We start from the raw sequence: 18,219 nt of genomic DNA, 5'->3' as shown, positions 1-18,219 counted from the left end.
AAAACAAAATAAGTGAGCAGAAGGAACACATTTCTCAAAAAAACCCCCCAAATCTTCATGTTTGAACTATGCAAGAGAAATAATTCTGGAGAAATTTTTCTGGAATTTTACAGTGCACTTAGGGCAGCTCTGTAGCTAGTTAAGTTACAAATGAATTCTTGCCAATGTGTTGGAAATAGAAATACTTTTGGTGGATTTGCATTATGGAATAAGTGCAATGACATATTTCTTGAAGCAAGGTCTTTATAGATTCTGATATCCACCACTGTGGAAATACTAGTACAGTGAAAAAGGCCACTATTTTTTTTTTTATAATGTAGGGGGTTGTGTGAATTGTATTTCTTTTCCACCTTCTTGGTTTTCAGACAACTGAAACATTTTCGCTTAATCATAAAAAATAATAACAGAATAAATACCCAAACAGGGAATCAAACTGAGAACAGATGTGGCTGATTTCAGCCCAAAAATGAAGAGATGGGGGGAGAATATTAGCAACTGAAAATCAACCTGTAGAATGGAAAAAACTTGACATTAATTTTAGACTTCACAACACGCATCTAAGATTATGCATTGTATTCATACGTGTTGAAGAATGTTACATAAATATTTATCAAATATTTGTCAATACATAAATATTTGTCAGTTTATTCCTTTTCTTTGTAAAGTGCTTTGAGATCTACTTATGAAAAGCTCTGTATGAGAGAGAAATGATATTTGCATATTCAGTAGTTTTTAGATTTAAATGGCACGTGGGGTCACCATCAGTTTTACCATATTTCAATCTGCTCTAATGTCATAAAAGAATAACCTTTCAGCAGACTACAAACTGAGTTGAAAGCTTGTTCAAAATGTTAAGAACTGAATGATTTATGAAACATATTTTCTCTTTTTCTGGGGGAATTTTTGTGAAATTCAAAGTTCTTAATTGCCTCAGACTGAAAAACTTGGATTTCATTTCATCTTATATTTCCCAGAAAGTTTTATTATTAGAAAGATGAAACGGGCTTAAGTATGTCAGAAGAGCAGTTAAAAAGTTTCCCAGCAACCTATTCTTTGTTGTCTTTTATTCAGGAAATTGTACATGGGTTGGGTAATCACAAACTTCAGTAGAATCAAGAAGAAAATGATTGAAGTTTCTTCAGAAAGAAGTAATACAGGTATAGCATCACTGTATCGAATGTAAAACATCTCAGTCTGTTGCAGCTCCACTGGCTACTACACAATTCAGATTTAATGTAATGAATAGCAAAAGGCCAAAATGGTGCTGATTTGCTTAAAAAGAAAGGTTTATGACCAAAGAACAAGTCAAGGTGTCAGCTCGCCAAACGATTTGGATGAAGAGGCAGCAAATGCTATTCATTCAAATGAAACAAATGTCTTAGTCATGGATATTCCAGAGGGGATGGACGAAATTTTTCTGGAATTTTACAGTACACTTAGGACAGCTCTGTAGCTAGAGAGAGACCCATATTTCTTTCAAAGAACAAAGAGACCCATATTTCTTTCGAGTAACATTTACAGTATTGGTAAACTCCCCTTCTCTGGAATAAATTGGTGAAACATAAATTTATTAGAATTTATTAAAATAGTCACACTCTGTGGAGAACAGAAGCATGAAAATATATTTAATAATTATTCAGTATACCTCACTTGTCATTGTTGCAGGACTATGTCATTCTAGATCAGATGTTTAAGCCATATTTGTTTAAACAAAAATATTCTCCCCTCTGCAAATGTTGTTTAATGTGAAACTATTTCACCTGTTTATAGAACGCGTGTTCTTCTAAAAGTCTGGTCAGGCAGTGCTTAAAATTTTTGGTGATTCTGGAAACTACATGATTTAAACAAATAAAGTGTTGTAGGAAAATCACTGAGAATTTGACAGATTCATGTGAGTAATTCAAATCTTATGTAGTGTCCCAATACTGCTTCCCATCACATCTGTGCACATGTGATTGCCTGGTCATTGCAGTCCACCAGGTCACTGGAAGAGCATGTGCGCTCAACAGCTGGCATCACAGGAGATGCTTCATATTTTGAGGCTCTCTGCCGCAGTTACAGGTATTGGGGCCAGTGATGTAGCCTGACTTGATCATCACATCTCTAGACTGGGCAACTCCAGTGCGGAGTCATTGAAGTCAATACAATGTAGTCCAGAGCTGACCCGCATTGGATGGTAGGTGCTTGACTATTGGGAGCCGGCTTCCTGAGAATGTTGTTTCATCTGCTAACCTTGGCTTTAGTTTTCTCAATGTGATCTCTAAAGGAGAGTGTGCGGTTGAGAGTAACACCAAGATATATAGGATTTATGGAATGAGTAAGTTTTGTCCCAAGCCAGCTGCCATTGAGTTCACATTTGGCTACTTGTTTGTTGAGATGGAATGCACTGTCTTGCATCTTTGCTGGGTTTACAGACGGTTGTCTGCATAGTACTTGTCTAGGGTGTTCACCAGAGTACTGTCTAATATGCCAAACTCCTTGGGCTTTGTGGTGATGTACAGATTATCTGTGTAGATAAAGTATCTTGTGCCGGGGTAGCTTGACTGGTCATTTGTGTAGATGTGGAATAATGTAGGTGCTAAAACACTATTTAGCAATCCACACTACCAAGGGTCAGTGTGCTGAAAATTTACTATCCTAGATGTTCCTATTATATCATGACAGATTCTTCTATCATTGCACGTAACATGATTAACATTAGTTGATTTTGAGTTTGTTGGAAGTGTTACCTTCTCTGATAGAGGTTGGAATGATGGCCTCCTTTGCCTATCATTAAAATGCCACATGCTGCTATGCTATGCAGCATTACTTGAGAAAGCATGATTCTGATGGAGATTTACACAAGAAGTTCGGAATTAATGTACTGAAAAATTAATTGTTTACATTCCTAATTTTGTCTCACTGTAATATATATACAGTTAGTCTTTCAACGTACTTTACCAGGAAGAGTATTAAATTACATAAATGAGATGCCTGGTACGCCTACATAATTGTGCTGTTTGTAAGAAAAGTGACCTAATTTTGGCAGAGTTGCCATGTAACGGAACAGCGTGTAGCTGCAAAGAGATGATATGCTATTATAATTTGTATGTTGTCCTCTTTCAGCTTTTTTGCATTAAATAAAGTAAAAACTAATGATGCAGCAGGTTCATTGATTTCTTGAAATTTCAGATTCATGGACAACCACCCTTGTTTCCCCATTCTTCTGGTGCCTTGTAAAGCTGCCTCATTGTACCTTATTCTAGCCACGTAGGCAATCAATAACAATATATGATGTGTTGTGTTAACCTCGTTTCCCACACAATGGGGATATTTTTACTATGTGTGAAGCTCTAGAAGGAGAGTGTTTTGTTTCTCTGCCGTAGCCACTTCTTTTCTATTGTAGTGAAATATTCTCCTTGTCTACAAAAAGGCATCTCACTTTCTCCACCTCAGAACAGTATTTTGGTTTGTCTCCATGGTTTTGAATGAAAACCATTTCACAAATAACTGGTATCAAAGGGAACCAATGTCTGAAAGCTGAAGTCAGACAAATTAAAATGAGACATTAGGCACGCTCTTTTAACAGTGGGGGTGATTAACCGTTGGAAGAAACAATTAAGGAAATTGGTTAGATTCTCCATTTCTTGAAGTCTTTCAAGACTGAATACCTTTCTGGAAGGTATGTTTGGAGAAAACATAAGTTATTGGGCTCAATACAGGGGTAAGTGGCTGAAATGTCATGACCTGTGATATGTAGGATGATCTAATAGTACCTTCTGGCCTTAAACTCTCTGAATCTATGAAAAGCCACTTTTTATCCCACGTCTGACTCCTTTCTGTCTGTCTGTCTGTCTTTTTGTAAGAACAACTCTGCCTTGTTTGGGTTCTAGCTATTCTATTTTTCTGCAGTGCCAAGATGCTAGTTGACTTGCAGACTTTAATTGGATCATGAAACTTTGCTTCGCACTTTTCTATCTCCTCACATAACACCTCTACAGCCAAACTTTAAGAAGGAATGTTTAAACACTTAAAGAACTACCATTCTTAATGATTTCTTTTCAAGTTTTAAATAGTCCCAGATGATGTTGATCTTACAATACCGGAAGCTGTCACAAGAATCCTGTAAAATTCTGTAGGCAAGCAAGATTAATAGATTCCAGCACCAGAGGGGACCATTGTGATCATGTAGTCTGACCTCCTCAATACAACACAGGCCACAGAGCTTCTCCAAAATTATTGCTAGAGCGTGTCTTTTAGAAAAACAACCAGTCATTAAAAATGCCAGTGATGGAGAATCCACCACGACACTTAGCAAATTGTGCCAGTGGTTAATTACCTTTACTGTTAAAAATGTATGCCTTATTTCCTGTCTGAATATGACTTGCTTCAACTTCCAGCCATTGTATTGGGTTATGTTTTCTCTGCTAAACTGAAGAGCCCATTATTAAATATATGTTCCCCATGTATAGATATTTATAGACTGTAATCAAGAGACCCCTAAACCTTCTCTTTTTTAAGCTAAATAGATAGATTCAAGAAGCTCAATCACTATAAGGCATATTTGTAATCCTTTAGTGATTTTCATGACTCTTCTTTGAGCCCTCTCCAATTTGTCAACATCATTCTTGTATTGTAGATACCAGAACTGGACACAGTATTCCAGCAGCAGTCTCACCAATGCCAAGTGCAGAGGTATAATAATCTCTTTCCTCCTATTCAAGAGTCCCCTGTTCATGCCTCCAAGGACCTGATTAGACTCTTGGCCACAGTGTCTCACCAAGAGCTCATGTTCAGCCAATTATCCACCACAATGCCCAAATATTTTTCAGTCACTGGTTCTCAGGATAGAGTTCCTCATCCTGTAAGTATGGCCTATGTTCTTTGTTCCTAGACAGCTGTATTTACATTTAGCCATATTGAAATGCATATTGTTTGCTTGTGCCCAGCTTACCAAGCGATCCAAATCTCTCTGTATCAGTGACGTGTCCTATTCATTATTTACCATTTCCCCAATTTTTGGGTCATCTGCAGACTTTATCAGGGATGACTTTATGTCCTCTTCCAGGTCATTGATAAAAATATTAAATAGCATAAGTCCAAGAACTAATTCCTGTAGGAACCCACTAGAAATACTGTGAGTATCATTTGTTGCTGTGTTCTCCGGGAGTTGCATAGTGTTTAAAACTACACAGCAATAGTTTCCACCCATCCAAGTATTTCTGGGACTGTCTCACATTTTCAGGGTGAAGAAGCAGTCCTGCAAACCCCATTTTCAGGATGTCAACTTTTTGTTTGTTTGTTTTTTAAATAACAAAAGGATCTATGCAACATACTGCTGACACTAAAATAGAACATAATGTTTCATCACAATGTTTCAGTGCAATGTCGTGTTCACATTTGTCCCGTTGGCCTTCTTAGTTATGCATAACTGTTCTACTGTACCTTGCACCTCTCCCTTTTTTTGTGTATTGCATCTGTCTGGGGCAGAGAGTTTAGTTTTTCTTTATTCAACACCTAGCACAACTGGATCCTCTGCCTTGATTGGAGCTCTAGGTAATACGGAACTACAGTTAGGCCAGACTCTTATAAATGGAAGCCTTTTGACTCATTAAAGTAAAGAATATATAGGTCCTTATCCAATAATGTTGGAAAAACAAAAATGATCAATCCACTTGTCCGTTCTCTTTTCTGTGGTGCCAAAAGTGCATTCATACCAGTCATGGTTTCCTTCTTCTCTCAGCTGCAGAAACAAAATATACTAGCTTCCTAAAGGAAATTAAAGCTGCAGGTGAAGGAATAATAAATATTTAAAATGTCATAGTAATGACATTTCTAGGTGCATATTGTCTTTGCTGGGATGAATACACGCTTTAAATCAATAAACTAGCAACTTAATGATCACAGTTTACTAGCGATTATATTTTATGAATGTTTCTCTCATATAGCACACTATATCCTGAAAAGATTTAATTTTCAGTATGAAATATGGTAATTTGCCACAGGGATGGGGGGAAGGGAGAGAAAGGGGCTTACTCAGCAGGATACCAGTAGCGTTTATATTAAAAAATAATTTTTTTTGAATCATAGCAATCAAAATAAGGTGGTATCATAAATCCGGTTTTTGTTCTGAAACTCTGTCTGAATGAATGGCACCCCACTAATCAGTCTGTGATTTCTAACCAACTTCAAACAGGCTAATTCCAACCAGTTCTTGTAAATTAAGATCACTTGTTTTTAAACAGATGTATTGCGTCTCCAGTCTTACAAAATCAGAGGCTCAGCCTGTTACATTGGCTATATTCAATGAAAATAATGGAGGGGACTCAGGACAAGAAAAAACTTTTGATTACTGAATTTTCAGCAACATTTCTTGTTTAAGATCAAAGCATAGCTTCGTTTACTTTAGTGGATAAAGATATGCTGACAACATAAACACCCAGGTGCACAAAGGATCAGTATGTCTACTGAAAGGATAAGAAAAAATATAACATTTCAGAAAATCTTTCTGTAAGCATATAGACATTATTTAATTGAACATCGTTGTTTCAGCTTCAGAACATTTTTGGTAAGAAAAACTCCTTTGTGTGCGGTAGGATTTTTTTATGTCAACCGCATGTCAGCTAGGACTGCTGAAGACCCCTTGCATGTAGATACCTAACAAAGACCCTGATCTTCCTAATTTAACTCTGCAAGATATTGAGGGGAAGGATGATGTTTAATCAAAGGCCCTTTAAGCAGCGTTAATAAACCGAGACAAACTGTTGCTAACATGTCTGCATAACTAATAGGTGGAGAAGGGCGCAGCGCTGGAATTTGTGGAACTTGACAGCATTTAAAATGAAGGGCTACGCTCTCATTTTATTTTACTTTTTTATGATGAGTTCTGTGGCCCCTCTTCTCCACTCACATCATTTCTCCCCTTTCTGTTATGTGATTTGGGTAGGTTGGTGGCAAGAAGGAGATGGGGCATAGAAGGTTATTAGAGCCAATGTTGTTTGTCTCTGAGAAGAGGTATCTCTCTTAGGTTCTCTGCTGTCCTTCCTTTGTCTTGTAATGTCTCTTACTCTTTCTCTCCTCTCTTCCTTCTCCCTCTTTCTGGCTGTTTCCTCTTCCTTCTGCCTCTTGCCACTTGTTCCTTCCTTCCATTGCTCACAGTTTTTTCTCATACCTTTCTACCTGTTGTCCTTGTTAAACTCCACCTTGCCATACTTCCCACACGTGCTCCCTAGCAGCGCTCTTCTCCATTATTAGTGATTGTGGTGCCTATAAACTACAAGAATTTATGGCCCCATGCTGCCTGGGAGGATGCAATTTGTGTCCAATTGGATTTGGATTATATGATCGGGCACAATCCTGCCTAATTAAACGTACGTGGGCCAGGATTGAGAGCTGTGTCAAAATTTAGTACGTTGAGACTGTGTGAGCCGCTCTCATTGCTGTAATAATTTAGCATAACATTAACACTGCTTCTGCATTCTTAGGGGAGAAATTGACATGTTTTAGTATTATTTGTTTTAGGTACTCCAGTGTGATATCTAACCTTTATGAATCTGTAGTTTTGTTGGGAAGTGGTTGGGGTTTATATATGAAGGGGGAAACAGACTTCTCCTGTAGGTGTGGAAAATTGATGGCTTGCCTGCAAGGTTTTGAAATGCTGGCTTGATGCTGGCATAATTTAATGTCAGAATAAGTCTTATGTTATATCTTTGGAAGTGATTTTTGTGTAAATTGTGATAATTAGCCGCTTGGCTCTCAGTTAAAGCAGGTATGGAAATTACCCTTTTCAGTGCTGATTACAGGCGGTTGTGTTGACACCAAATAAGTAGCAAAGTATACTTAGTTTAACATGAGAGACTTAGTTTTTTAATGAGAGAATGTTATTTCTTGAAACTCTGAAATATCAAATATAGCACTGTTTACAATCTTTGTACAGCCACCTGGAAATGGGTTAGATTTTGGACAAAGATTCTTAGATTGTTCAATGGGATTATTTATTTATTTTATGTGTGGGGAGAACTGATTTTTTTTTTCCACGTGGAGAACTTCCTGTCTCAAATTCTGCAACACCAGACAGGCTCTGTTTTGAACCACCATTAGATATTTTACATCCTTTAAATACTATACACAATCCTGTAAATGAAAAACAGTTAATGTGATTACATGATTACCCTCTCAGTAATTTCAGTCTCTGACTGAACCAGGGGCAGGTGACTTCAGCCAAATTGACTTAGACAATTTGAAGGGGAAGAGCCCTTTCTTCCTCTTTCCGTCTTAAGTTCTTATACTGTGTTTATCATTATGTTGTCTAAGTGATACTACTCAGTGATTCTTTGGTGAACTTGAATACGTGTTTAAGGTTTACCTTGCTCATGACCTCAGTATGACTCCCACAACAGTAGGTTTTATTCCCCTCCTCCCCCCAAACTGAGCTACATGCACCAGTTGGGAGGAATCTGAAAGCACTTGTCTTATGGAACCTCTTCTGCAGAGCTGTGGCAGCGAGGGCAAAAGAGGAACATATAATCATCAATATTATTGGCAGCCTAATTTTGGCAGAAGGGCTCAGCTTTCTGATAATACTCCTTCATTGCATTTGTTTGCTCTGTATTTTGGGTCAGCTAAAAGTGAAGGACTTTCCAAGGCTGCCTGAGTTCAGTGCAGACATTTGTTTGGAGCACCGTTCTATCCACAGTGACTTTAAAGGGGCCAACAATATAATTACAGTGCTGAGTCAGCTGTGAATTGGTGGCAGCATCTTAAGACGTGTAGCAAAGCAAGAATTTTGTTGATGTTAAGATACTGCATGCCATCAGTGTAAGCTAAGTTATTTATGTGAAAAATAGGTAGATTTGGGAGTAATGTACAGAGAAGGAAAACTTGTGTACAAACTTTGTTATGTAATAAACACACAGATCTTTTCAACCACTATTTGCTAAAAGATGCAGTTTAGGAATGGTGAAAAAGTCTTTTAATTTTGCTGCCGTAAAATATTAGGGGGAAGAGGGAATATTATGAAAGAACTGAGTGAACTTTTTAGCAATATTTTATCTATTTTTTCCCTTACAGTTTAAACACTTAATGTTTAATACATTTCTGTAACCCTTCACATGTTTTGAGTTAACCTTTGTGGACATCTGCTTGAGCAGCAGAAGGTTATTCAATTCATGATTTCCCAAGGCATTGCAATTTTTTAAAACTTGTTTTCATCCTCCAGTAAAACTCTTCATTTTTTTTCTGACTTTGCCTTAAATTAACCCACTGTGACACATCTGCTTGTAAATGCCAGTATAACTTCAAAAATGGAACCCCTGTTGCCATTTTTCATAAGGGAAGCTACAAAACATTCTGTCATGAAGTTATATCATTAAATCAGAAAAGACACAGCCACTGAGTTAGAAATATGTTTATAACCACTCTTTGCATTTAGTTCTTTATTTAGAAGGACTTTTGAATTTATAGGAATATGGGAATTGATTTGTATAGTCCAGTATCCTGTCTCCAACAGTGGCTTGTACCAGACAATTCAGAGGAAGTTGCAAAGTAACCCTCAAAGTGAGCAATTAGGTAATAACCTGCCCATATGGTAAACTTCCTCCTAATTTTCTTGATTAGAGGTTGACAAAGACCATGTCTACATTACAGACTTCTGTTGGCATAGCTATTGCAGTCAGGGGTATGAAGAGGTGTGATATCTATCTGACCACTGTGTCAACAAATAGTATAGACACATTTATGACCTCAAAACTGCACTTTTACTGGTATGGCTTATTTCAGTCAGGGATGGAAGCTGGCTGGATTAAGCTATATCAGCAAAAGCACAGTTTTGCTCTTAAAAGTTGTTTCCACAATAGGAGCACTTTGGCAGTACAGTATATTGATATAGCTATACCAGCAAAACATTCCTAATATAGACATGGCTTTTTTACTAAAGTGTGAGGACATATAGGACCAGGTCTCTATCCAGTTTGCCGGTGCAAACAACTGCACACACACTTTTTAAAGTATATGCCCCCATAAGGATGTTTTTCTAAATATGGATTTTCACTACTATTTGTATTATTGCAGCCCAAGAAGCCCCAGTTAGGTCTGTGAGCCACCCACCCACCCTCCCCACCTTCGCCAAGCACCGTGTAATCACATAGCAGGACACATCCCCTGCCCAAAAGAGTTAGTCTAATTTAGAACAAATAGAGGAGATTATGAAGTTGATGGCAAGGCAAACAGCGATAGCATGTGTGAATACATCTTCCTAACTGAGCAATTAACAGTTGGAATGATCTTTAAATATTAGTTGTCCTTACTAGCAACCTACCTAACCATTGTCAGCTGGCATTTTACCATAGGCATCAAGATAGAGATGGTTTCTGAGGTATTTATAGGAGATCAGAACAGTGGCTTTAGAGATTGGTTTGTTCCACGCACAAAGGGAGTCATGGGAGAAAGTATGCTGCACTAAACATTCCAGTCTCAATATTTATCTCAGTTCATAGAATTAACCTTACTCAATGTATTAGATTCACATGTAAATTAGAATAGAGTCATTAAAGATAAATTAAGGCAGTGTCTGCTAAAATACTCCCTACCCAGTCAAACTCACTCTAGACAAATAAGCTTTCAAGATATGTCTATGCGGGGATTAAAAACACTGGTCCACGTCTGCTGAGTTTGGCTCACAGGGCTATGGTTGAAAAATTGTGTGTAGATATGTTTGGGTTCAGGCTGGAGCCCAAGCTCTGGGATCCTGCAAGGGTGTGTCCTGAAGATCCACAGATTTGGACCCTGAGCCAAGGAGGCAAACTATTTCAGAATCGGGGCTTGTTGGAAGGCAGATGAGATCCACTCCCCTTTAGCTTTAACAGTTCCTGGTAGCCTTTATTTTGTACATTTTAAGACAGTGCTGTTAGCACCTATAAATTACATATACAAGCAAAAACAGCTAAGGCAAGAGAAGTTACCTCTCCTGGGGACACGGCAGCTATTTTCAAATCTGTGGTATCTGCTGTGTTCTTCCCCTGTGTCTTTTCCATGCCTGTTGTCAATCATTGTCTTTTATACCCTGTTCCATAACTTTGCCTCATACCTATCCATTCTAAACCCCAAATAAACATTTGTATGCATAAATCACAATAATTAACCTAATACATCTAAACGAATACATTTTTGCTTACCTTACTAAAACTAACTTTTGTGATCTATTCTTTGCTGTCAACCCCACTGGTACCTTCAAATTCTTTTTGATCTTAATGGTCTGCTTTTGTGGCCTTGGGTTTTTGCATGTTAACTTGTTTTGCAGGGAGACTTGAAGTTAACAATTCTCTTGTGAGATGGTTTCACCTGCTATTTACCTAGACCAAGGTTTTACGGAGTAAGGCACACAAACCAGTTGTCATGGCTTACACAACCATTTTTCAGCTAAATTCTGAAATTCTGCATCAGACATGTACAACAAAAAAAATTCCTTTGTGTCTTCCTATAATGTAGACAATAATTTCTCTAACATTGTTTAGTATATTAATGGGTTGGGTTATATGTATGACTAGCACAATTCAGTACACAGTTTTCCAACAGCCTCTCCACTGACAGTACTCTAGCACCAGTTTCCTGATGTACAAATCTAGGAACTGTTAACTCGAGCATTTTGTCTAGTTTCAGCTTCCAGGTATAACCAAGGGTGAGTAGTCTCTGGGAACAAGTGATACAAATCCATGTAGGGCTTAAGTTAAAACTTGTGTTGCACCTAGAAATGAAAACCAATGTAATTTACAGAGCACTGATGAAAAATGTCTTGATAGGTAAGCATATGGACAGATGCATTTCTCGCTAGCTGAAGTTTTCAAATATTCGTCACAGAATATGCATTGTGGTAATTCCGTCTGCAGGTGACAAAGACATGGATAACCACGACAAGGTGTGCATTTGAGAGAACTGGTAAAAAGCTGATACAGTGACATATTATACGTGCAAACTGAGACTAGACAGGATGCCCAGGTTAACAGTTTCTAAAATACATAACAGTTGGGAGCAGATTTTGACTTTCTGGTTGGGTTGTTGATAATTACTACTTTAATTTGTTCAAGGTGACCTGGTAAGAACTTATTTTCCTACACAAGCTTTGCTTTCATTGGCGAAAAATGTGACCTTGGACTGTTGCTTTCATTGTTCAGCTAGTGTGGAATGCAGCGGTTTCAGATGAGTCACGAATAATAGGATGGGATCTGCAGTATTCTGAAAAAAACAAACAAAAACACCACCACCAGCGGCTTCTTGATGGTGTGAGTGTTTCTGACAAGAAAATAAACATGAACAGAGTCATCAGTAGCCCAAGAAACTAGCAGCCCCATACTACTATATGTAAACATATTTTTCTTATATGCGTTGTCTTAATGCTGGAGCTCAGGACATTGGAATGACTTGTTGGAGCAGATGCAGATATTGGCAGACTGTGTTTGCAGATACACATTTTGTATCTCCGCAGGGGCTCTAGCTATGGGCAGCTGGGTATAGGGCTGCTCTAACTTACACAAGAGGTAGGCCTGTCAGCCCCAGAATCAGAGACTCATTGAGGTTCTCCCTGAGCTCCGGTGCTAAGCACAGATCAGCTGTGGGTGATCATTTTCAATAGCTTCCTGGGAAATGCATCCTGTTTACTTGTATGTAGATGCCCAAAGCCTAAAACACATAAGTCAGTAGCTCTTGTGTAAACCTCTATCAATATCTACACTAAATATTACACATTTAGATTGCCTAGATTCTTCCATGAGTTTTCTCTCTCTCTAAAGTTCAGTGCTTATTTGCAAGGTAAATATTACCTGAAGAATTTTCTGTAAAATGTTATCTTTTCATAAATCAATAACTGGTTATTGTTAGTGGATATTACTTATGTAAATGTTTTGAATAATTGAGCTCCTTTGAGTAACACACATTTGAATCCTGCCAAATGCAAGGTCATACGTCTGGGCACCAAGAACATAGGTCATACTTACATGATGGGGGACAACATCCTACATAACAGTGACTCTGAAAAGAATTTGGGGTGGGTCTTTGTCTAACCCATTGAAAATGACCACCCAATGTGAGGGTGTGGCTAAGACAGCTGGTGTATACTTGTAGGTATTAGTGGGAGAAATGTCAATGAGAAGTGGAGACATGCTGTTTCCTCTAGTTGATGTTAGTGAGACTGTTACTGAAATGCAGCATCCATTCCTAGTTTCCATATTTCAAAACAGGTGCTGACAAAGTGGAAAGGGTTTTGAAAAGAGCTACAAAAATGATTTGAGGTCCTGAAAACATGCCTTATAGCAAGACACTGTCTACTTACTTTTAGTCAAAAGAAGGTAAAAAGGTGACTTGATCAGTTTAAGTACCTACATAAAGAGAAACTTCTATTAATGCTCTTTTACCAGACAAGGATATAACAAGGTTCAACAGCTGGCATCTGAAGCTAAATACATTCATACTAGACAGAAGGTGCAAATTCTTAACAGTGAGGGTAATTAACCATTGAAACAGCTTACCCAGGAATGAAATGGCTATTAGCCAGAATGGGCAGGGATGGTGTCTCTAGCCTCTGTTTGCCAGAAGCTGGGAATGGGCAACAGGGAATGGATCACTTGATGATTACTTGTTCTGTTCATTCCCTCTGAAGCACCTGGCATTGGCCACTGTCGGAAGACGGGATCCTGGGCTAGATGGACCATTGGTCTGACCCAGTATGGCTGTTCTTATGAGCTGAATGTTACTTTCATTAATGCTACTTTTTCATTAATGCTAATGTGGTAGACACTTGTCTTTAGGCTACATGTATAGCTTCTTTTTAATTCCTTTACCCAACTTGCAATTGAATTTTTCATGCTTATTAACTTGTAGGATAAGAAGTGGTGTTAAGATATTGAGCATCAACTAATTTTATCCCCCAAATTACTAAAATCTGTAGTCTCAATAAACAAGAAATGGTAGGCCAAATCAAATTGCTTCTCTTAATATCCATTCAGGGATGTGACTCCCATTATCTGAGTCACCTGAGGTTGTTTGCCATGGCTTACAGAACACCACGATTAAAAATAAAAAAATAATCACTATTATTATTTATGACTGTATTAAAGAAAGAAAGAAAAATTTAAAAACAGAACAAAAAATATATATACAGTGGTTACTGCAGTTACAATCTCTTGTATATGTTTCTCTGTGGCAATTTTTTAACCAAGATTATACCTTTGAGAGTGGGCCTGCCCCCGGTGGGGCACTTTTATCTAGATAAGTTAAGACCAAAGTACACGCTCAACACTAGTAGTGAGTTGTGTTTTATAGATGGGGAAATAAATTTTTGTTTATGGGTAGGTGAGTGCTTTTTTAGTTTATTAAAGATGACGTAAAGAGTTTATAAATGGGCAAAACTGAGTGATCTTAACTAAGTCTTGTGAAAGCAAAGAAGGTGTTTAAATTAGATTACTTGAGAGAAGTCATTCAAGGAGCTCTCTTGAGACAGGCATATTAAGAATTCTAATATTCATATTAAATCCAATGCTTCTTTCTGTTTATCCAGGTTTAGCATATGTCTCCCCTCTGGAAATATATAATCTAAACCAATTTGGTGTTTTAACAGGAGAAGCCATTACTATCATAAAGTAGAATAGCATTTCAATATCCCATTTAAAATCATTACAAGAAAACATTAAATCTAGTGCATTGGCAATCAACATCAAGGATGAAAGAAATCTTAGTGATCTCATTGTGTTCCAGAAGCAGTGCTGTACTGGAAGGTTGTTCCTTCCTAATGCTGTATGGGGTCGTCTTTGTTCTTTGTTGTCATGCTGCTGTTTGTGTGCTCTAAAGAGATGATATTAACAGGATGAGAGGAGATGAGTGTGATTTGCCATTGAAGTCAACAGATGGGAGCAAAATTCATGTTACTTGCTTAATTCAGAAAAAATGTATTCTTTCATAGTTTGACTAGAGGTTCAAGACACACCTCTTTTAGGGCGTTCTTCAAATTGAATATTCACTGCTGTCACCCATTCTGTGATTGAAGACATTAGTGAGGTGGTCCTGGTAGCATCTTTAGAACATGAATATGCAATCTGTAATAACTGTCTTTGTTCTTGTGGAGGGAGCTGTCAGAACGTCTTAGGTTAGAGTTTTAACTCTCGTATTTAGCCCATTTTCTGAGCTATTCTTGTAGTTTTATTAGGGTTTAGTAGGATTTGAAATTCTATTTCAAATAAGTACAAATACATTTGTATAAAAAGTCAAGTTCTCAAAATTGCCTTTTTAAAACTTACATGATTCTTAAAGAGCCTTTTTAGCTTAAATAGTCTACACAGAAGATTCTGTTCCTTCTTGAAAACCTTTGGAGAGGGTACTTGTATTTCTGAGTTTGATAGGGAAATTGCCAGATAATTAATTGCCCAATTAAAAACATACATATATAAGTTGAGGCTTACTGCCTACAAACTTCCGTGATCTTGTTAATCTTTTTTTTTTTTTTATCTGATGTTCTTTGTGTACCCTTAACCAGAGAGGTATCCTGAAGGGTCACTGGTTTCATCAGTAAACAGTGATAGCAAGGTTATTTGATGCTGTATGTGTCCATAAGACATCTTACTATTTATATGGCAGTAGTATTAAGCAGGTAGTATTCCAAAGAAGCTTATGCTATTTGTAAGCATTTAAAGAAATTTAATAAAACAAGAAGGAAAAACTAAATACATACACTATTATTCTCCAATATCATATGTATAAAAGTATTTGTAAGAAATTCTTCAAATTTAATAAAGGCACAAGCAAGTTTGTAACAACCTAACATTTCAGAATATATTAAAATAACTTAATTTTTGCATCAAAGTTGAGGCTCACTGCCTACACACTTCTGTGATTTTTTTTTTTTTAATCTTTTTGTATATGATGTTCTTTGTGTACCCTTAACCAGAGATGTGTCCCTAGACTTTATCCTGAAGGGTCACTGGTTTCTATAACTTGATCACTGCTCACTGTCCATTCTGCTTTTGTTGAGATTGTTCAGAGCCCCCATGTTTTCAAGTTCTTAGAATCTGTGAAACAGTTTGCTAGCTCCCAGGCACCTAGAGAATATAGCAAAGATTTTGAAAGGAATTTAGGCTCCCATTTTCCATTGATTTTCCATTCCTTTTGGGCTCCTTTGACAGTCCAAGCTAAAATTTATACCATATCTAAATTAAAATTGTGTGTACATAGTGATGCTGCTCAGTGCTCCACAGCCTGCATTCTACCAGTGCTGTATTGTATTGTCTATGTGACTTGAGTTCTTTGGCAATCTCATTCTTGCTTTAAATTGAATTGTGTGGGATTTGATAGGAAGAGAGAGATGATTCTAGGAGTGTCAGTCATGGGAGATCAGTTTATGGTATGAATCTTTACTGTAGCAATTAGTAAACAATATAATTAGTAAACAATGTAAGTCATGTATTTTAGTAAATTGTACCGTAGAATTATATTTTTCACCAATGTTTTTAAACTTGTTGCCATAGCTACAAGAAGAAGTGTTGTTCAGTGTTCAGATGTATACAGGTTTTCAATTGTTTTCTATATTTCTGTAACTTGGCTAAATTTCTAGAATACACTAACTATTTATCTGCAGCATTAAGCAGTCCTGCAGTGCTTTTAGTGGAAAGCTGAATTAGAATTACAGGGATGGTATTGGTATCCCTGATTTATTTTTCATTGGAGAGCTGCCAGTACGGTGACTTTTTTGAGGCATTGGTTTGGTGGCACTGCTGCAATACCATTAAAAAAGTAGGAGGCAAATAATTACTTTGGTTGGCTAACAAATATTTGGCGTTTTTCTCAAACTTTTGCAGAGTGAACATTTGTGTTTCTCACTAATAGGATCTTTCTCTAACAGATCGTATTAAATAATGACTGGTCAGGACATTCTAACATTATGAATAGCATGCTTTATGTTTCCCGCTGACTAATAAATATACTACCTCAGTTGCTGGATTGCAATGTTTGGCAGAGGATATCTGTCGCATTAGGCCGAAGTGTGAGTTTTGTTTTAAGACTTTTTTTTAGCAGGAGACAAGCTTCTAAATGTTTGGTGCGGGGGAATCTATTTTGAGTTACATTCAAATTCAGTTTGTAGTATGTACAGATGCGTATATGTGATGAGGTTTGTGGACCCCATGGTGGCCTGGTGACAAAGGAGTTAATGCAGTAACCACCTGTCAGTGCCAATTAGCAACTTCACAGCAGCTGGGAGAATAAGAGCTGAGAAGCAGAGGGGGCAGGACAGTTTCCCCGGAGAAAGAAAACTGGAGAGGGAAGGTACTGCCAGCAAGCTGGTGAGAAGCCACCCAGAGACAACCCCAGCAAAGGGATAACCAGATCTATAGGCTGGGGAAGCCTATCTAACCAAGGGAGGTAGGAAAGAACTCAAGGCACAGCAAAATGAGTTGTTGAGTCTTGATATCACCTCTCTAGTTTAAGGGCCCTGAGCTGCAATCCAGTGGCGTGGGTACACCTGGGTTTCCCTCTCCATCCCTCAGAGACTTAAGACCCCAAGGGGTTTCTAGACACCCTGACAACCAGGACCAGCTAACCCCTGCAGTTGTAATGGGAAATCTGAACACCCCAATAGGACTGAGACTAACCTACTTTATAGCCCAAGAATGGGGCTACGATAAGGACTCGGGCAGGAGCAGCTGACTGACTGCCCTGCCAGACCAAGCTCCCTGAGGGGGTGCTGTCATGTCATTTTGCATGCATATTTGGTATTGGCTTGCACAAATAGCCACGTACACATTTTGACTTGAAAGCTCTTTGCACAAATGCTGACTGTTGTATGTATTTAAAGTAATTGACAAACAGATTAGGTGTGGGTAATTTTTGAAAATCAGACTCCATATTATATTGGGTATCAAGTATGCGTAATTATTTTTTAACAGGACTAGTGGATATAGAACTGTATTTTGATCTTGATCTCTTGGTGACCAGCATAATATTTTAACCAAACATGAGATTCCTTTATTCTTGCAGAATTTGTATTGTTTTTAAGAATATTAAATTGTGTAGACATACATTTTGGGGTTTTGTGTGTGTTTCATATTTCAGGTTTCTTAGACTCTAGTCCTGAAAGCTGTTTTATATGGCTGGATCCCATCAGAGCCTTTTTCACTTCTTTGGGCATCCACAGGGGCTCAGGGGATTGAGTCCTACATTTGGAAATCCAGGAGTTTAAAAGGGCTCTTCTTCCAATGTTTGTGT

At 37.7% G+C, this 18,219-nt stretch overlaps 1 protein-coding gene across 3 annotated transcripts in view; it reads left to right on the top strand.

Moving 5' to 3' along the window:
- Positions 1–18,219, top strand: part of MLYCD (malonyl-CoA decarboxylase) — a 45,355-nt gene that overhangs the window by 24,405 nt on the left and 2,731 nt on the right. Inside the window, exon 5 of one of the 3 annotated variants that reach the window (XM_077831515.1) lies at positions 4,619–4,674. The exons of the other annotated variants lie outside the window; for them this stretch is intronic. Coding sequence (XP_077687641.1) covers positions 4,619–4,674 — 56 coding nt within the window. The remainder of the gene's footprint in view (positions 1–4,618; positions 4,675–18,219) is intronic. 3 annotated transcript variants of the gene reach the window in all.

This window comes from Eretmochelys imbricata, chromosome 12 (assembly GCF_965152235.1).
Source record: "Eretmochelys imbricata isolate rEreImb1 chromosome 12, rEreImb1.hap1, whole genome shotgun sequence".
NCBI classification, from domain to species: Eukaryota; Metazoa; Chordata; order Testudines; family Cheloniidae; genus Eretmochelys; species Eretmochelys imbricata.
Note: the sequence above shows the minus strand (reverse complement) of the source record. Positions and strands in the feature narration are given on the sequence as shown.